General features: G+C 41.1%; 2 protein-coding genes across 5 annotated transcripts in view; both read right to left on the bottom strand.

Annotated features, from left to right (window-relative positions):
• The window catches only part of CD53 (CD53 molecule), a 39,769-nt gene extending 30,886 nt beyond the window's left edge, over positions 1-8,883 (bottom strand). For all 4 annotated transcript variants that reach the window (XM_025288121.2, XM_025288119.2, XM_025288120.2 and 1 more), the window contains exon 1: positions 8,732-8,883. The gene's annotated coding sequence lies outside the window, so the exon portion shown is untranslated. The remainder of the gene's footprint in view (positions 1-8,731) is intronic.
• An 8,394-nt stretch (positions 8,884-17,277) lies between these two features.
• On the bottom strand, positions 17,278-18,225 carry LOC102411399 (olfactory receptor 11A1-like). Its single transcript, XM_006060672.4, has one exon. The coding sequence runs from the start codon at positions 18,223-18,225 to the stop codon at positions 17,278-17,280; it is 948 nt and encodes a 315-aa protein (XP_006060734.4).
• Between the last annotated feature and the right edge of the window lie 3,391 nt (positions 18,226-21,616).

A 21,616-nucleotide genomic window follows, 5' to 3' on the forward strand; every position in this document is an offset into this window, starting at 1 on the left:
CTTATCCATTCATCTGCTGATGGACATCTAGGTTGCTTCCATGTCCTGGCTATTATAAACAGTGCTGCAATGAACATTTAGGTACACATATCTCTTTCCCTTCTGGTTTCCTCAGTGTGTATGCCCAACAGTGGGATTTCTGGGTCATATGGCAGTTCTATTTCTAGTTTTTAAAGGAATCTCCACACTGTTCTCCATAGTGACTGTACTAGTTTGGATTCCCATCAACAGTGTAAGGGGGTTCCCTTTTCTCCACACCCTCTCCAGCATTTATTGTTTGTAGACTTTTGGATCGCAGCCATTCTGACTGGTGTGAAATGGTACCTCATTGTGATTTTGAGTTGCATCTCTCTGATAATGAGTGATGTTGAGCATCTTTTCATGTGTTTGTTAGCCATCTGTATGTATTCTTTGGAGAAATGTCTGTTTAGTTCTTTGGCCCAATTTTTGATTGGGTTGTTTATTTTTCTGGAATTCAACTGCAGGAGTTGCCTGTATATTTTTGAGATTAATTCTTTGTCTGTTGCTTCATTTGCTATTATTTTCTCCCATTCTGAAGGCTGTCTTTTCACCTTGCTTAGAGTTTCCTTTGTTGTGCAGAAGCTTTTAATTTTAATTAGGTCCCATTTGTTTATTTTTTTAATTTATTTTTAATTAGAGGATAATTGCTTTACAATGTTGTGTTGGTTTCTTGCTTTTATTTCCAATATTCTGGGAGGTGGGTCATAGAGGATTCTGCTGTGATTTATGTCGGAGAGTGTTTTGCCTATGTTCTCCTCTAGGAGTTTAATAGTTTTTGGTGTTACATTTAGATATTTAATCCATTTTGGGTTTATTTTTGTGTATGGTGTTAGAAAGTGTTCTAGTTTCATTCTTTTACAAGTGGTTGACCAGTTTTCCCAGCACCACTTGTTAAAGAGATTGTCTTTTCTCCATTGTATATTCTGCTAGATCTTGAGGAATAAAATACATTAGGTGCCAGAAGTCCTTTTAGTAATCCTTTGCCCATTTCATTTTTTGTAATAGCTTTAAGTTTTGTGTGCTCTTGTTAAAAAAAAAATTCAAACAATATAGAGAATACAAAAAAGGAAACATAAAATCTCTGCAACCCCACATCCCAGAGATAACCACCTTTAACATTTTTGGTGAACATCTTCCCAGACATTTTTTAATATCCAGATCTATTTGACAATTTACATAGAAGAATATGGTATCCAGCAAGTAGTTATTGGTTTCCCATTTATTCCTACACAGAGTCTGTGGAGGTCTTTGATTCATCACTGGGGCCATAACTAACACAAGTTTTTTTTTTTTTCTAAATAAGAGAAGAAATCTGTTCTCTATAAGTGCTCCCAAATTATGGCCCTCATGACAAAATAAATTTAGATAAATGATATAGCTCATCAAACTCTGCAAAAAGCCGAGCTCTTCATAAATAAATTTTATCTATAAATTTAGCCCCACTTTTCAAACAGGAAGTCCAAGGCTCAGACAGCCTATGTAACCAGCATAAGATCACCCAACTAATAATCAACAAAGACAGGGCATAGGCCAAGGTCTTTCATCCTCCCAAGCCTACGTTCCTTCCATTGTCCCACGGCCTGGGTACTCATTTCCCACTTCATCATTCAACTCCCTCCCTGCAATGTGATGAACCTCCAGGAGGACTCTTTTCATTTTTCACAGTTTGAACCCCTGTGAACAGTGGCTGAGGTAGGATGTGGGTTTGCAAGTATATCTATTTATGGAGTAATAAGCAGTTATAGGTGGAGGGGTGTTACTAAAATCAAATAAAACCATCAACTTTATGCATTAATTTCTTCTCATGTCTACATCACTTCATCAAAAGAATGTGTCTGTCAGTTTATTCTTTCCTTAAATCGTGTTCTGGTGAAAATTTCCTTTCAAGGCTGCTCTCCAGGGAGAGGAATCAGTGATTTATAAAAGAGAGAAAGAAGGAAGAAGCAAAGAGAAGAGAAACAAATGAGGAACACAAATCCAGATGATCCTGGGGTCTCATTTTCCTCCATTTGGGAGCTTAGCAAGGTCATCACTCAACAGAAAACCTACAGATGATCCTAGTGGCTGGGCTGAGACGGGACCTATATAACAAGGTGGCTCTCAAAACCGGAACAGTTACATAAAACAGCTACAACTGCTCCAGAGTCAATGGACTAATAATTCTCTTTCCTTAGCATAAAATATGTAGAATTTTGATGCAGAAGGTCCCTGTCCTAGAGACTTGTCCATGGTGTGTTCAGCAAGCTATGTCCACAGTGGGCAAAACTCTCTGTGAAATAATGAAAGCTATTTCTATAAGTATTCCTGTAAAAAGTTGGAATAGCCTGAATCTAGTCATGAGGAAACATGAGACAAACCAAAATAGAGAGACAATCTAGAAAATATTTGCCAGTAGTCTTTACTCTTGCCTGGAAAATCCCATGGACAGAGGAGCCTGGTAGGCTGCAGTCCATGGGGTCACTAAGAGTCGGACACGACTGAGCAACTTCACTTTTACTTTTCACTTTCCTGCATGGGAGAAGGAAATGGTAACCCACTCCAGTGTTCTTGCCTGGAGAATCCCAGGGATGGGGGAGCCTGGTGGGCTGCCATCTATGGGGTCACACAGAGTCGGACATGACTGAAGTGACTTAGCAGCAGCAGTCTTCAAGAATATCAATGTCATGAAACAAAGAAAGACTCAGGAACCATTCCAGATAGGAGAAAATTACAGAGACAACACTTAAAAGCAATATATGGTCAGAGATTCTAATAGCCAAGAACAGCAATGCCAAAGAATGTTCAAACTACTGCACAATTGCACTCATTTCATGTGCTAGCAAGATAATGCTCAAAATTCTTCAAGTTAAGCTTCAGCAGTACATGAACCAAGAATTTCCAGACGTACAAGCTGGATTTAGAAAAGGCAGAGGAACCAGAGATCAAATTGCTCACATTTATCGGATCATAGAGAAAGCAAAGGAATTCCAGAAAAGCTCTACTTCTGCTTCCCTGACTATGCTAAAGCCTTTGACTGTGTGGATCACAACCAACTGTGGAAAATTCTTAAAGACCACCTGACCTGTCTCCTGAGAAATCTGTAAGCAGCTCAAGAAGCAACAGTTAGAACAGGACATGGAACAATAGACTGGTTCCAAATTGGGAAAGGAGTACGTCAAGGCTGTGTATTGTCACCCTACTTATTTAACTTATGTGCAGAGTAAATCATGCAAAATGCCAAGCTGGATGAAGCACATGCTGGAATCAAGATTGCCGGGAGAAATATCAATAACCTCAGATACGCAGATGACACCACCCTTATGGCAGAAATCAAAGAGGAACTAAAGAGCTTCTTTATGAACGTGAAAGGAGAGCAAAAAATCTAGCTTAAAACTCAACATTCAAAAAACCAAGATCACGGTATCTAGCCCCATCACTTAATGGCAAATAGATGGGGGAAAAGTGGAAGCAGTTACAGATTTTTTTCTTAGACTCCAAAATCACTGTGGATGGTGATTGCAGCCATGAAATTAAAAGACTCTTGCTCCTTGGAAAGAAAGCTGTGACAAACCTAGACAGCATATTAAGAAGCAGAGATACCACTTTGCCAACAAAGTTCCATATAGTCAAAGCTATGGTTTTTCTAATAGTCATGTACAGATGTGAGAGTTGGATCATAAAGAAGGTTGAGCACAGAAGAACTGATGCTTTCAAATTGCATTGCTGGAGAAGACTCTGGAGAGTGCTTTGGACTGCAAGGAGATCGAACCAGTCAATCTTACAGGAAATCAACCCTGAATATTCACTGGAAGGACTGATGCTGAAGCTGAAGTTCCAACCTTGACCAACAACTTTTGGCCATAACTATATATTTTTTCATTGGAAAAGACCCTGATGCTGGGAAAGATTGAGGGCAGGAGGAGAAGAGGGCGACAGAGGATAAAATAGTTGGATGGCATCACCAGCTCAATGGACATGAGTTTGAGCAAACTCTGGGAGATAGTGAAGGACAGGGAAGCCTGGTGTGCTGCAGCTTAAGGCTGCAACTCTCATAAAGAGTTGGACACAACTTAGCAACCAAACAACAATATAGAATATTAGTGGGCCAAAAGGGAGAGGATAAATGTATACATATAGCTGATTCACTTCATTGTACAGCAGAAGCTAACACATCATTGTAAAACAATTGAACTCCAACAGGAAAAAATAAGAAGAAAGAAAGAAAGAGTATTAGTGGGGCAATTGGGGGAATCTAATAAAATCTATGGAGTGGTAATAGTATTATATCAGTGTTAAAATCCTGATTTTGATCTTTGTAAAGTGGATATATAAGAAAAGGATTTTGTTCTTATACACCCTAAACACTTAAGGGGGAAAGATATCATGTCAGCAATTGCTCTCAAATGAGAAAACTGGGAAAACATAAAGAAAATGTGATAAAATGTTAATATTTGAGAAATCTGAATGAAGGGGGTTCAGAAATTTTGGGTATTGTTTTTGTAAACTTTCTGTAAGTACAAATTTTTGTCAAAATAAAAAGTGAAAAAAATTGAATGTAAGTAAATGATCTAAGGAATTCTCATCTTGAAATCATTATAATTTAAGCCCCTCATGGTATAAATATTGAGATTCTACAATAGTTAATTTCAGAAGAATAAACCATGGGTTGTTCCTATATAGAATAAATATGAAGCTATGAGATCAAATTTACCTGAGCAAATTTTAAAACATACACAATATCAAAATCATTTCTCACCTTTATTTCTCCATCAAGTTCTGAAATATAAAATGTCAAAAAAGTTTGGCAAATTAAATATTTGACTTGCTAGCCTATTGATTCGGAGAAGGCAATGGCACCCCACTCCAGTACTCTTGCCTGGAAAATCCCATGGACGGAGGAGCCTGGTAGGCTGCAGTCCATGGGGTTGCAAAGAGTCGGACACGACTGAGCAACTTCACTTTCACTTTTCACTTTCATGCACTGGAGAAGGAAATGGCAACCCACTCCAGTGTTCTTGCCTGGAGAATCCCAGGGACAGGGGAGCCTGGTGGGCTGCCGTCTATGGGGTCGCACAGAGTCGGACAAAACTGAAGCAACTTAGCAGCAGTAGCAGCAGCAGCCTATTGATTTCAGATATTTAGGGTTTATAGTTAAGTTGTATTCTCATGTCTGCTTATGTTAAAACACACTGGAAATTTCTTTACGTGAACAAATAACACAGTTCAGTGATGCCTATTTAATAGGTCTGAAAGAAAAGGATGTAGTATGGAGAAAAAAACATTTCTTAGAGAATCAAGAAACATTCTAGATAACTAGTTAAGTAATTTTGTGATTTTGAACAAGTTGCCTGACCTAAAAAATATGCAGATTGGAGTGTTATGGTAGCAAAACTGGGCTCTCACTATGACTTGACATTTTATTTGAACATTTATATAATCTCTAAGTTCCCTTTAAGTATCAACATTCTAACACTTAGAATATATCACATTTATTTTAAATTGTTATAGAAATGTATCGCTGTGGCGAAACAACTTTTGGCCATAGCTATGATGTACTGATGCTACTGCTGCAGTGGGAACTCTACCGTGAAGTAGGAAATGAAGAGAAGACTTGCCTCTGTATTCCAACACAGAGATGCATGGCCTCCCCTCTGAGTGCCCACACACTCACTTTGTAAATGCATTGTCTTCCTCTTTCTGAAAGCCTACTTCCAGACAACTTTCCCAAACTGAACACCCAGCCTCCAGTTGCAATCCTTTCATTCTGTGCCCCAGAGACCACCCTGGAGGCCCATTCTGTCTAATATCTCTGCATTTGTTTCAGTGCTCTGCACCTGATGTGGCAGCTGGGTCCTGGACCTTCCTGAAGCCAGGTATCCAACCTCTAGGCCCAAGGTGATCTGCTCACACTGAACGCTCATGTGGTACAGGAAGTACTGTGTGCTGACTAATTTAGGAAAGTAAACCAAACCACTGTAAGAAAATCAACACAGCATTTCCGGAAACAAGCTGAAAGAAAATGGCTGTAACCTTGCAGAAAAGCTCCAGCCTTCACTAAAATCTAAGGGGGAAACCTAGGTCAAGGAGAAAGAAATCTGCCTCTCATTCTCATTTCAACCCATATTCCATCAAGTCTGTCAAGTGGATATTTCAGGCATAGCTCTGTCCATGGCTAGCTTGGAACTCACCTGGTTAGTGAGCTTGCCTTCCATTTTAGGTTCTGGAGTTCTAGAGCCAAGTAGAAAAAATTTCCTACTTCTTGTGGTCCTGCAACCATGGCTTGTTATACTCCAGTCTCATTTGCTTACTCTCATTTCTAACATGCCTGGGTGTTCATATTTCTTTAAGTTTGCATATTCTGTTTGAAATGCTGTTACCCCTAGTCCCCATACCAAATTCATCCTTCCTTGAAAATGAACCTGAGCAATCATCTCTCCCAGGGAGTTGGGCACCCTCCTAAACTCCTCCTACATTTTGTGCACAGGATTGTTCCATTATAGAAAAGATTATATTGTGTTGCTGTGTATATTGCTGTGACTGTCCTCATGCTACTCTACAAATACCACATCAGTTATCCCTGTGTCTCCTGTGCTTAGCACATGCCTAGCTCCTGGTCTGTTGCAAGGTAGGATTGAGGAAGGTGAACAGACTTCACATGCTAGTCTGAAGGCCCCTGGACAGTCAAAAATCAATCTGAAGTCGTAAGAAGCTAAAGACCAACAGAGTTTGAGGTTTCCAGTGTGTGCCTCTTGTCCATTACCAAGTGTGAGGTCACTTAGGTAGTAGTAGATGTGAAAGGTGAAAGGCTGGACTTTGACTAATTCCTTGCTGGTTTAAAGGTGTCGAATCCTCTTATTTCAAGGCTAAATACTCTTAATTGGCCCACACAGGAAACATCACAGGAAATCATGCTACAGTTCAGCCTCTGCTCTAATTTAACCACAGTTTCAAAACAGTGCAGATTCTAGTGGAGATTGAGAAAGCAAAACTTATTTTAGCCAGCGGTTAAGATTCTGTTTTGTTCAGTTCTGTTCTGTGGCAAGCATATCTGATATTTCTTATCTCCCAAGGGAGTTCCTTAAGGGCAAGACTGTTTGCAGGACAAATACATTCCTTCTATTATCCCCCCACGCCCCCACCTCCCACCCTTACCAGGCATAGTACCTGGCCCTGCTGCTGCTGCTAAGTCGCTTCAGTCATGTCCGACTCTGTGCAACCCCATAGACGGCAGCCCACCAGGCTCTGCCGTCCCTGGGATTCTCCAGGCAAGAACACTGGAGTGGGTTGCCATTTCCTTCTCCAATGCATGAAAACAAAAAGTGAAAGTGAAGTCGCTCAGTCGTGTCCGACACTCCGTGACCCCATGGACCGCAGCCTACCTCCGTCCATGGGACTTTCCAGGCCCTAGGATGTGCTTAACATCTGATTATTAAATGAATTCATTACAAAGTCTGGTCTTTATTTTGAAATTCAAAGGTCAATAGCCCCTGAGATGCTTATAGAATCTATAGCCCTCTGCCCCATTCCCATGCCTCATTATTAGGTGGATGAGTGTGGTTCTACAGAACTTTCCTTTCCATTCCCTGTATGATTCTTGCAGATCTTGGAAGGAGAAAGCTTTCATCTAGAGTTCCTTGTGGTAATCTGACCCCCAACGACTACAGTCGTTACAGAAAGCCAGGACCAAAGCTTGGCTATCACTTTCTGAGTCCATAATACCGCAATCATTAGTTATGGGCCCCGAATTAGAAATCCTTGCAATATTGTTTTGTTTTCCAAGTCATCCAGATTTGGTACATGTCATATTATATTTATCAATATTCTTGTTTTAAATACTAAGGGAAAGCGTTAGTTGCTCAGTCGTGTCCGACTCTTTGTGACCCTGTGGATTGTAGCCCGCCAGGCTCCTCTGTCCATGGAATTCTCCAGGCAAGAATACTGGAGTTGGTAGCCATTCCCTTCTCCAGGGGATCTTCCTGACAAAGGGATCAAACCCAGGTTTCTCACACTGCAGGTAGATTCTTTACTGTCTGAGTCACCAGGGAAGCCCATTGAATACTAAGGATAAGTTTATTTGGGGGAATCCTGAGGATCACAGTGCTCTTCCTGCTCTTTTAAAACAACTAATCTGAGCAGCTCTTAGCAATGTCTATCTTTTACCTCTTGAAACACAGGTTCTGAACATGTCCTGTGTCCTTGACTCTGAGCTGGGTGTTAAGATTAATCACAGTCCTTCTGTTTAGTGTCTCTGAGGAGTCACTAACTTTACTTTTGAAATTTTCTCAAATTAAGAAGATCTGCATCTCCCAGTTGCCTTTTAGAATAGTTCTAGCTGTTGGTTCTCTGCTCACTTTAAAATTACAAGACCAATCTTCTAAAGACCAGATCAAGTAGGAAATCTTCCAGTTTCATTTCACATAAATGGCTCTGGTCATTGGTAATGGCCAGACAGAGAAGTTCAAGTTCTGAAGCAATTTAAGCACATGAAAACCATGACCCATCAAATAATTGGAACCCAGTTAACTGAAACTCTTTCTGGCCGGATTGCCTTTTGAGGGCCCCTAGGATCTTGCTGATAATTTTACTACCTGCAGTAAACATTTGCAAAAGCTTCAGGAAAGTTTACAGTCTACTAGAGAGATACACAGAGACTCCTAAGAAGATACCTTAGCCCACATAATATGGTTCAGTTCTCTGCTTTCAAGCCAAATTAAAATGTCACCAATCTTACCTTTAAACAGGCACTTTTCCTCTCTCCTTTAGACAGAACTGGTGATTATCAATGAAGCCCCAAGACAAGACTGGTAACACGGATATCAGGGCTATTTGTGTAAAAGGAGAAGTGAAGGGGGAATACATGTGATCACACTGTGATGACAGGAAGCCCAGATAAGGAGAGGGAGGAAGTGAGGCTGGGCCCACCCTCTACGACAGGAAGCCCAGATAAGGAGAGGGAGGAAGTGAGGCTGGGCCCACCCTCTACGACAGGAAGCCCAGATAAGGAGAGGGAGGAAGTGAGGCTGGGCCCACCCTCTTTAACCTCAGAAATGCAATCCTTCCCCTGTGGCTTTTCAGACGCCTATCTCACAGCCCACCCAAATATCTACACCAGTTTCCATGAAAAACAGGAAAACTCGAAGACCAAGTTGATTCAGGCAGGAATCTGTGAAAATTGGTGGGTTTTGGAGTGATCTGACATTGATTTTTGTCTAGAAAAGGACAGCGTTTCTCAATCAAAATGACATCTCAGAATTACCTGTGGATCTGATCAAGAATAAATACACCTGACCCCACCATACTGATTCAGTCCCAGTTAGGTAGATAGACAGGAATGGAACCCAAGAATCAATATTTTGAGAAGTTTCTAGGAATGAAAATTAGGAATGTCACCTAAGCCACTTCACCTTCTCCCCATTCTCCCTCTGGCCACCTTCCAGAAGCTTTGTAGTCTCCAGTTTGATTCACAACTTTCAGACTTCCATGTCTCAGAAGCTAGACTGCCCTTATGGAAGTGTATTGTCAGGGGCAGACTCCAAGGCACAGTCCAAGGGCACTAGTAGAATTGATTTGATTAGTAGAGAGAGCCCCAGATTCAGAGTCCCAAGATCTGGGTTTCAGTCCCAGCTTTATTTGTGTTAACTGTGAGTTAACCTCTCAACTTCAGCTTATTAACAGTAACATCCAATAATTACTGTCTTCCTTCACCCTAAGACTTTAAAATTCTAGTATAACCTCTGAGCGGGGTTGGCTTATGGGGAAAACTGAGTTAGAAGAAAAGAAGAAAAGATTCTTTACTGCAGACTGTGTCTTGTCAGTCTTTAATATTCTCTTGTGTGTGTACGTGTGCTTAGACTCGTGTGTCTGATTCTTTGTGACCCCAAGGACTGTAGCCCACCAGCCTCCTCTGTCCATAGGGATTCTCCAGGAAAGAACAATGGACTGGGTTGCTATACCCTCCTTCAGGGGATCTTCCCAATCCAGGGATTGAGCCCAGGTCTCCTGCACTGCAGGTGGATTCTTTACCATCTGAGCCACCAGGGAAGCCCAAGAATGCTGGAGTTGGTAGCCTATCCATTCTCCAGGGGATCTCCCTGACCCAGGAATCAAACTGGGGTCTCCTCCGTTGTAGGCAGATTCTTTACCAGCTGAGCTACCATGGAAGCCCAATATTCTCTTAACATTCTCTAAATATGTAGATTTCCCCAAATTTGCTTAATCATATAACAGTGTGTGTGTATGTGGGAGAGAGAGAGAGGGAGAGAGAGATTTCTCAGGAAACTGTTTTTCAGTGTAACTATACTTCAGGGAATGCTGATACAAACTCTCCTCTCTTCAGCTGGCATCGCTCTGAGAAATCACTGCCCCTCACCTGGGACTGCTGTCATACTGACAGGCCACTGTAGTGGAGTAATTGAGGAAAGACCTCTTGATGGCTTTCATTAGTACCTCTCTGTGTCAAAGATGCACATCCCTATGTACAACCTGGTCTCTCATTTGAGTGCCACATAGGCACCTCAAGTACAGATCCAAAACTCAGCTTAGTAAACTCAGCAACCTCCCCACTCAGCCTGCTCTACACCCCCACCACCCCAATTACCATCTCATGGAAAGCTTGACTAAACTCTCAGTTGCCCAAGTCAGAAACAAGGCATCCTTTTAGGTTACTGTCTGTCACATACTGCCACATGTTATTGTTAATGATTAAGGAAGACAATTTCGGTGACAAGGACAAACTTTACCTAACACTTCATAAAGTAGACTGTCTCCATTCAGAGAACTGCAAAGTGGGACAGAAGGCAGGAAGTTTTTATAGAACAGAAAATTAAAAGGAAGGAAGATAAAAAGAGAAAATGTCTGATTGACCGTGGCCACATAGTCAACTTGATTGTAGTGAGAAGGAACAAGGAAATAATTATAGTGCCTACAGTTGATGTGTTGACTGCTCAAGCAAAGCATTTACAAGAATACAAAGTTATAAAAAACTTCAGTGTGCTGATGTGGTGCTTGGAGCAAGAGCAGCTCTATCCTGGGCTTTAAGAACTATGTCAGAATTATCAACCACTCAGTCTTTTAAATTATTGTTTTTGTTGTTTAGTCACTAAGTTGTATCCAACTCTTTTGTGACTCCATGGACTATAACCCACCAGGCTCCTCTGTCCATGGGATTTCCCAGGCAAGAATACAGGAAAGGGTTTTCATTTCCTTCCCCCAGGGATCTTTCCAACCCAGGAACTGAACCCATGTCTCCTGCATTGCAGGTGGATTCTTTACCACTGAGAAATGAGGGAAGCCAAAAAAATACCCCATAAAAAAGGATTATGCAGCAGAAAAAAAGATAGAACTTTAGGAATATCAGGAGACTAGAACATAGAGTCTAGTCAAGACTAGAGTTCTGCATAGCAGAAATAATGATCATTTTAATTGAGAAAACATTTTCTTTAATGTACTCCTCTCTGTTATCCTACTGCGAAAGGCTGATCCAAGTGTTCCACCACCAGAGGCAACTGTCCCTGGTAGTCAGAAAAGGATAGAGAATTGTAAACCCACTCAGACCCAAACCTACAAGATTTCATTGAGAACTAATGTTGTTTCCAACCATTAGATGTTTATTATCCATTTGGAGAAACACGGGAAAAATTGGAGAACAAAACAATGTCAGGGCAGACCATGTTGTTAAATAATCCAAATAATGCTCAAAAACTTAAAACAAAACAAAAAAAAACACTAAATTAGAGAAGGGATTTGGCAGAAGGTCAGACTCATGGCTTGGTTTTCTCAGTGCATGATATTGATCAAGTATCATAGGTGATAATGGAATCCAGGAATTTACAGTTTCCAGGCCAATTTACAGTTGGCCAGACAAGGAGTTGGAATACAAAATATGGATGCTTTGTTATCAAGCAGTAGTGCCTGTCAAAATGCCTCCTGAGTGAACAAAGCCTCACATAAACATGGAGAAATCATTAAGTTGTCATTTAGGCTTTTTTTTTAAATGAGTTAGTCTGTTTTTATTATTAGAAAATAAATACTATTGAGATATGAGGTGAATACAGATAGAATCCTCAAGCTGAGGGTAGACAGTATTTTTTTTTTTTTATGGCTACAATAACCAACAGTTATATGCCTTTCCTTTGAGACTTAATCCATTGTGGCCTGGATTGGCAAACTTTCATCTACAGCAGCCCCCTACTGGCATCATTGTCCCAGATACTACACTGCCAAAAAGTTTGACACTTTTTAACATAATGTCTGTGATATATTGTGGCTACTTGATTTAGGCCCTAAGAAAAATAGGGGCTGTAGAAGTAGAAATACATTGTTGTACACACAAAAATTATATAGTATTATAAACCAATGTTGGTGCTTCCTAGGTGGCATTAGTGATAAAGAACCCGCCTGCCAATGCAGAAGACATAATGAGATGCTGGTTCGATCTCTGGGTCAGGAAGATTCCCTGGAGGAGGGCATGGCAACCCACTCTACTATTCCTACCTGAAAAATCCCAGGGACAGAGGAACCTGGTGGGCTATAGTCCATAGGATTACAAAGAGTCAGACAGGACTAAAATGACTTAGCACATAAACCAATGTTAACTCAATAAAAAATAAATTTAAAAATTAAAAAAAAACTGTCTTAGTACATTCAGTATGCTATAACAAAAATACCATAGATTCAGTAGCTTATTAGCAACAGAAATTAAATTCTCATGATTCTAGAGTCTGGGAAGTCTAAGATCAAGGCACTAGTAGGTTTGGTGTCTGGTGAGAACCTACTTCCTGATTGATAGGTGCTCATTTCCTCTCTGTGTCCTTACAGGGCTCAAGGGAGAGATGGAGAGCCCTGGGGTCTCTTTCATAAGGGCACTAATCCCATTCATGAGTGCCCCACCCTCATGACCTAATTACTTCCCAAAGTCCCCATCTACTAATACCATCACATTGGGGATTATGTTTCAATGTATGAATTTGGGGAACACTTTCAGTTTATAGCAGTAAAGGAAATAATAGGGTTGGAAAGTAGAAGGCACTCAGAGAGAGACTTTAAGTCATTTAACATCTTTGAATCTTACTTTCTTCATCTATGCTGTGGGGATCATTTCTACTTCATGGCCAATTGAGAACCAAATAAGAAACAATGTGTAAGAGCTTTATAAAATTTAAAGTATGATATGAATGTTAGTTGCTATCCTCAGCATATTCCTTAGACCACTCCTGGTCTATCTTCCAGATATTTCAGATTTAGAGCATAAGACCTAATGTGCTGAAGAGACTTCCTCAGGTCTCTCAGCTAGGGAAGAGCTCAGCAGATACCACAATCATCCACTCCTTTAGTCATTAGGGGGATGGTCAGACCCCAGAAGGATGCACAAAAGTGGACCATGTGTGCTAAAGACTCTTGATTTCTGCCTGAAAGTTGTGACTCTCTCTTATTAAGGTCCCATCTTCTTTAAGCTCATGCAAATATGGACCAGGGATAAACCACCAAGATTATATGACTGTAAACCATGCTAGATGGACTTGTCCTCCTGCCTGAGCTCAGAGAGAGCAAGGTGATAGGACTCTGTGAAAACAGTTATTCCCTGTGATTGCAAGAGTAGCTATCTTCTCCTAATTCCATCTGGTCTTGGCTGTACATCTATATCCCTCCTATCCATCAGTAAAGGCCTGCACAGCCCTGGGACAAGAATAAGAAACTTAAAGTTCATTGTGTAGCCTTCCCTTCATTTATTCTCAGAAGGAATCTAAGTCTGCGGGTGAAAGAGGCTCTTTTTGCAGAACAGCCCACTCCTGAGTCTAAAGGTACAAATATGACAGGGTGTGGTCATGCTACCTGGAGGTTTCCAGTGTCCCACAAATATGGGCCTCCCTCATAAACCTAGGAAAGTCACTGGCAAGAGTTGCTTTGAGACTCAGCCTTGTAAGAGGCAGTTATGAAGATTCAGAGGCTTAAAAATACAGTGCAAGTAACTGACACATAAAATTTCCTGCAGAAGCCCACCATCCTAGAAGGTGTAGTCTCCTCTAAATATATTCTCCATCTTGTCCTCTCAGTCAGTGCATACCAAGTGTCCTTGACTTTACAGGACATAAAACTAATCCAAATATGACCTTCATCTTTTTGTAAATTTTTTCCAGCAGGGAAAATAAGGGAAGCTATAAGATAGGAAAGGTCTTGTTAAAAAAAAAAAATTGTGTGTGTATGTGTGAACACATATTTAGCAGCAGAGGCCTTTATTCAAATGAAGCTTTAAATGGAACAGCAATAAATAAGATACATAAAAACAGAGCTGCTCAGTAAGCACAAGGGTGGGTCTCAGAGACTGCTCATCTTCTTCCTTCCTATTGTGGCTTCTCAGGCACCTTTGTCCAACTCTAAGGTCAGAAAACCACTGGTCCAAGTGAGATCAGACCTCTGGGTTCCTCACCAGTGTAGGGGCTTATTTTCAGCTGAGGGACCAGGACTGTGGCTGCTTGAGTCCTGCAGTCCTCACTAACTTGGAGACTCCTCAGGTTTCGTGTTTCATTGCCATGTCTCAGTGGAAAAAAGAAGCCAGTTCTGCCGTCAATATCTCCCCTTCCCCATCTGAGAGGTTGGGAGCTATGGCTTCCTGCAGAAGGAATGGTGGGGAAGTTTCTCCCAGCCGAGGGCAATAGTGCTGGCCACAAACATCCTGAGGTTTTGTTACCTGATTGGAGTTGCAGGCTTATGGTAGGTGCAAGGGAGCTGGAGGAGTTCCATGGCTCTGGCATGTGCTGTGATACACTACATGCTCTTCTGGCTGAATATAACTAAACAGTGATGCTGGCGTATACAGGAGTGCTCCTTATGTGTCCCCAGGCAAGAAGAAAAGTCACTGAGTCAGTAGGTAGTATGGTACTGGGGAGAGAGGCCTGGAATCAGATATAGAATGGATTCTAGTCTGGATTCTAGTCTGTGTTGCCCAGGGAAAGTCCACTTAATCCACTGGGGGATCACGTTTTGAGAATGTTTGGAGATACCCAGTCTTGTATCTGTTGTTTCCCAACCATGGTTTTGAGTAACTCCCATGCATAGTGAACATAATCTCTTTGCTTAAAAATAGAAGAACTCTTAAAAAGAAAGTTTAGACAAGAGATAATCCTATCCTCAATTGGGCTTCCCTAGTGGCTCAGAGGGTAAAGCATCTGCCTACAATGTGGGAGACCGGGGTTTGATCCCTAGGTTGAGAAGATACCCTGGAGAAGGAAATGGCAACCCACTCCAGTACTCTAATCCTCAATTAGAGGAGCCTAATTTGCAGGAGCCAGAAAAGAAGGCAGGCAGCAACTGAGCGTGCAATGCTGATCTCAGCTTTTCTACTCTGAAGTCAACTCAGCTCTTTAGAGTTGCACAGGACAAGGAACACATACCCACCACACCCTATGTTTCTAACTACTGAGAACATGTGTCAGCAAGAGGAGGAGCAAGTACAGACAGGAGCATGACAGGAAGAGTTGGAACTCAAATACAAAGCTCCAGCTCCAACTGAGTCTGCCACCATAATAGCAGAGGAGATGGAGCACCACAGATTCATCATGGGTCTTCTACAGAGCCCTCATTTCCCCAAATCTTTATTTCCCACTTCTAAATCTTGAGTGCAAAGGATTAGAAAATGCTTTGCTTACGCCAAATTATTCCAGAGAAAGGAATTAAAGTTCCATATTCTTGATATATAATTAACACCTTATAATTATTATTGTTATTATTTTTATTAAGTGTATTTTTAGAGTAATTTTAGGTTCTGAGCAAAATTGAGTGGAAAATAAGAGATTTCTCATTCACCCCCTTCTCCCACACTTTCATAGCCACCCCCACTGTCAACATCCCACAACAGCGTGGTACATGTACCACAATCAATGAATATACATCAGTACATCACGATCACTCAAGGTCTATAATTTACATTAGGATTCATTCTAGGTATTGTACATTCTACTGGTTTTGACAAACATATAATGACATATATCCACCATTGAAGTAGCACAAAGAACAGTTCCACTACCCTAAAAATCCTCTGTGCTGTGCCTATTTATTCCTCCCTCAAACCCTAAGCTCTGGCAGCCTCTGATTTTTTTTTTTACTGTATCCAAAGTTGTGCCTTTTTCACAACATTGTACAATTGGGATAAAATGCCATATAGCCTTTTCAGATTGACTTCTTTTACTTAGAAATATGCATTTAAGTTTCCTCCATGTATTATATTTTTATGGCTTGATAACTCATTTCTTTTTAGCACTAAATAATATTCCATTGTCTATATACCACAGTTCATTTTTCCATTCATCTGTTGAAGGACATCTTGGATGCTTCCAAGTTTTGGCAATTATAAATAAAATTGCCATAAACATGCAGTTTTTTGTGTGTGAATACAAGCTTTCAACTCATTTGGGTAAATACCAAGGAGTATGATTGCTGAATCATATCAAATGTACGTTCAGTTTTGTAAGAAACTTCCAAACTGTCTTTCAAAGCATTTGTACTATTTTGTATTCCCACCAGCAAGGAATGAGAGTTCTTATTGCTCCATATCTTCATTGGTGTTGTCCATGTTCTGGACATTGGTCATTCTAATAGATAAGTAGTAGTCATTTTATTATTATTTTAAGGATTTTATTTATTTAGGCTGCCCCAGGTCTGAATTGTGGTACATGAGATCTTCAATCTTTATTTGTGGCATGAAGGATATAGTTCCCTAACTAGGAATCAAATCTTGGCCCCCTGCATTGATAGCTCAGAGTCTTAGGCACAGAGAAGCCCCTTATAAAAAATCATTTATTTTATTTAAAATTTTGAATCATAAGTGTAATTTTATATTTATATATGTAGTTTTACATTGGTTATTTGATTAATGTTTGCCTTTCCCCTAGAGACTGTGAGTTTAGTTAGAGCAGGGACTGATTCTATTTTTGTTTATTTTGTACTTACATTTCATACAATACCTTGAATATAGTAGACCCTCAGTGAATATTTGAATGAATTGTGACCAGTCTTATCAGCTCATCTTGGAGATAAGTTTTTACACAAGGATCCAGGTCTACTGAAGATAATGAAGAAGAATCTGACCTGTTTAAACCATTCCTAGGATACCAGCTCACCTGAGGCTTTCAGAATTTAGCAGTGGCCTCAGCTATATTCACAGGTGTCTGATTATTAGTCTTTTGTAGTTATTGATTTAGACTGTTGCTGTTCATGTAGAAATCAAATTACTCAGTCCAGTTAATAAACCATTATACAAATATAGCTATTTTCCTTTTTGCATCATCTAAGGAAACCTGGCTTCTTCCTCAAGCACTTCTTCAGGGCTTCATGGATGTCTCTGTTTCTCAGGCTATAGATGATGGGGTTGAACATTGGTGTTAAGATGGTATAGAGCAGAGAAAATCCTTTGTGCAAGAGTTGGGAAGAGTTGGCTGAGGGTAAAAGGTATGTGGCAATCAGTGTCCAGTAAAACACCATGACCATGGTGAGGTGGGAGGAGCAAGTGGAAAAGGCCTTTTGCCGGCCGGTGCCAGATGGAATTCTTAGGATAGCAGCAAGAATGCAGGAGTAGGAGGCTGTGATGAAGCGAAATGGGATCAGAGTCACTGCAGAAGAGGTGGCATAGGCAATTGTCTCAGTCAGTGAGGTGTCCATGCAGGAGAGATGGGCCAGAGGGGCAAAGTCACAAAAGAAGTGATCAATTTCGTTGGGTCTGCAGAAGGTTAGTCTAGACAGTAGAACCATCGTGATTGTTGTGAGAAGGAAGCAGCAAAGCCAAGAGCTGGCAGCCAGCCTAATGCAAAAGGGGCCAGTCATGAGAATGGGATAGTGGAGAGGTTGGCAGATGGCCAGGTAGCGGTCATAGGCCATCACAGCAAGCAAGAGACACTCTGTTGCAGCCAGGGAGCCAAAGAAGTAGAACTGTGCCAGGCAGCCAGCCACGGAGATAGTCTTCTGTCTGGCTAGGATAATCAGCAACATCTTGGGGACAATATTGGATGTATACCACATCTCTAGAAAGGACAAGTTCACCACAAAGAAGTACATGGAGGTGTGGAGGGGATGGCTGAATAAAACTAGCAGGACAATGAGGGTATTTCCAGAAATAATTAAGATATATAAAACTAAAAACATCATAAAGAGAAAAATATTTAGCTCTTGGATGGAAGAGAATCCTTTAAGCACAAATTCCACTACAGTTTGGTTTTCCCAAAGGAGGGTCACCATGGCATGGCCTCCCTGAATGAGTGATAAATCATTCAAAATGCAGAAAGTTGTAACTTACACATAGAGCATGGATGGACAGTGGATGCTTTTCATTTGCCACTCAGGTTTTTGGAAGATTTTTTTTTATCTGGGTGAAGGAGTGTTTTCTTTTTTTTCCAAGACCTGAAATGGGAAAGAAAAGAATCTTCAATAAGAATTTGTGTCCCCTTCTCCTACCTGTATCTTAACCTCATCAGGAGCAACCTCAGGCTTTCATGAAAGCAGAAACCAGGAGAAAGGGAAAGAAAAGTACAAAGAGGAGGGAGAAAAAAAAAAGAAAGAAAGAAAGGAAAGTTTCCTGCTCTGTGCTTATCTTGAATATACTATGTTAGCCTGGAGAGTTATGGAAAAAAGAAAGATTTAAAAGGAAGGTGGGTACATTTCAGATCTGTGAACTCTTGGACAGAATGTAGAGAATCAAGAGCCTGGGATAAAGAACCCTCTCCTTCCTCCTCAAGCACTGTTTATCTTTAGGGAGAGAAGACTCATCATATCTACCATATATTCCCCTCCTTTTAACTTCTTAGTGAATTGAAAGTTAAATCTCTTATTTCTGTTTTGATTTCCACAGTACTAGGAAGAGAAAAGCATGTGAATGTGAGGTTTCAGGTTCTTTGATGCTGGGGTTAATGCCGATGCTGATGTAACACAAAGGCAAGAGTGCTTTCTTTCACAATTTTAAATAGACAAAATAAAAATTAAACCACTGACATTTAAAAAAATATGGGGCTGCAGTAAATGGGAAAAGAAGTTTCAGAACCAGGTAGCCTAAGGCACTTTGTGCAACCAACCAACAATATAATACCCTCAAGTTCTTTTGAGTGAGATAGTAGCCTAATTTTGCTCCTCATTTCTGTCTTTGTCCAAACAATACACTTCACCACAAAGTTCAAGACAGACACAGAACCTGCCCCCCTCCCCAAGCACTGCTGTCCACAGACGAGGTCTAAGACTGAAGCCACTTTACTATTCTTAACACGCATGCAAATACAAAAAGCACTGGGTGAGCTTAATAATGAGGTAGGTATCATGAGTAACCAGAGTCCTAAACAAAGCCTGGAGCTCTGCTTTATGAGTCAGACTTTGAACAAGCTGTTAAACTTCTCTGAGACCTAGTTTAGCATCTGTAAAAAGGGATACAGAGTGGTAGAATAACTTAACACGTGCCTATTTTGTTTGTGCTTAGTCACTAAGTTGTATCTGACTATTTTGTGACCCCATGGACTGTAGCCCTCCAGGCTTCTCTGTCCATGGAATTCTCCAGGCAGGAATACTGGAGTGGGTCACCATTTCCTTCTGCAGGGAATCTTCCTGACCCAGGGATCAAACCCATGTCTCCTGCTTTGCAGGCACATTCTTTACCCCTGGGCCACCTGGGAAGCCCTTAACATGTGCCTAGAATGTGCAAAAAGAATACCTGTACAAAGATTGGGAAGTGTCTGGTATTCAGGACTTCCCAATAAATTCAAAAGACACTTCCCAATAAATTCAACATTATTTAACTATTCCAAAGAATTGCCCTTACTTTGAAGGGAGCATTGACAATACAACCATTTCTTTTGCCACATCCTGCAGTGTGTGTGCCTGTAATTGTGTGAGTAGTTAAGATCGTCCTGCTAATTCTTATCATACAAAAGCCTTCAATACTTTGAGTGAGTGAAGTTGCTCAGTCGTGTCTGACTCTTTGCGACCCCATGGACTGTAGACTACCAGGCTTCTCTGCCTATGGGATTCTCCAGGCAAGAATACTGGAGTGGGTTGCCATTTCCTTCTCCAGGGGATCTTCCCAACCCAGGGATCGAACCCAGGTCTCCCACATTGCAGGCAGATGCTTTACCCTCTGAGCCACCAGGGAATCCCACTTTAAAATTGATCCAGTGTCCTAGGATCTGTCTTGGTGTCTTGGTGTCTTCACCACTTTTTGAAGATCTGGTTCCAGCTTTTCAAAGGGCTCATAGAACTAACTTGGAATCTGCACCAACAGAAAGTCCTGGTACCCAGAGGATGCCCAGTAACTGGCAACTCAGGCTGAGCCCAATCACTGAGTAGAGCATGAGAGAAAACTACTCGACTCTCTGAAAAGCATAAATAACAACCTGAGATCTCAGAGAGAGGACTTTGGCTCTGAGAGAATACAGGCAAACTCCTGAATGCTGTTGCTAATGATGTTGATAGGGCTTGATCCCAGACACTGTCCTAAATGCTGAAAATATGTAACCCACTTAATCATCACAGCAACCCTGTGTTGTGAGTACTCATATTATCTTTACTTTCCAGATGGTATCACAGGGAAATTAAATAAGTTAACCATGGTCATCAGCTAGAAAATGGCAGAGATGAGATTCAGACTTGCTCTGGATTCCCCACTCCTAACCATGAACATTGCCTCTCACAGGGCTTGGGCACACAGGCAAGTTTACATTATCTCACTGAGGTGGGAAAAGAAACAGTCCTACAAGGAAGCCTCCCATCCAAGTTTTAACTTCTGGGAAGGTGAGGCTTGCTTTTTTGGTTGGTGAAGGAACAATCCCTCAAGGGGTCACAGACTCTGATAACCTTCTCTACCTGTTTCCTGGACTTGCTTTTGCATTGCTACCTTTATGTCTTTTCTTTATAATCTTTTTAAAAAATCAGGTTAACCTATTATCTTTTAAAAAATTAACATTTTTTGGATATGTGCACAGGGAATTACTACTTTCCCACTACCAGGCAATTATAGGGCTGCTGCTATATCTTATTGCATTGCAGGAAGGCTTGAGAGAAAACAGAAAGCAGGTGAAACATATGAGAGAATTGGCTAGAAAGGCAGTGAATGAACCCTGGTTAAGAGCACAGATTTTAGAACTAAACAGTTCTGGATTCAAATTCCTGCTCAACCACAGATGCACTGTGCATGTTAAGTCGCTTCAGTCATGTCCAACTCCTTGAGACCCTATGGACCATAGCCCACCAGGTTCCTCTGTCCATGGGATTCTCCAGGCAAGAATACCAGAATGTATTGCCATGCCCTCTTCCGGGTCTCTAATGTCTCCTGCATTGGCAGGCAGGCTCTTTACCACTAGGGCCATCTGGGAAGCCACATATCAACTACAGGTATATGTGAGCAAAAACACTTTATAACCTTTCAGGAAAGAGCCACGCTGTTGCCTCCAGGTCTGTGCAGATGAGGCTGTTAAGGGCAGTAGAGAGATGATACTAAATTCCTGCCCCCAACCCTAACATGCAACTACTATCTCTCCCTCTATCACCTCAGCAGAAGTGGAGAAATCTAAAAAGAATATTATTGGAAATATTGTGGACTCTGCTAACATGCTCCTACATTAACTCTGCTCATGCTTGCTGCTGGACCTGA

The sequence above is a fragment of the Bubalus bubalis genome, chromosome 6, assembly GCF_019923935.1.
Source record: "Bubalus bubalis isolate 160015118507 breed Murrah chromosome 6, NDDB_SH_1, whole genome shotgun sequence".
NCBI lineage: Eukaryota > Metazoa > Chordata > Mammalia > Artiodactyla > Bovidae > Bubalus > Bubalus bubalis.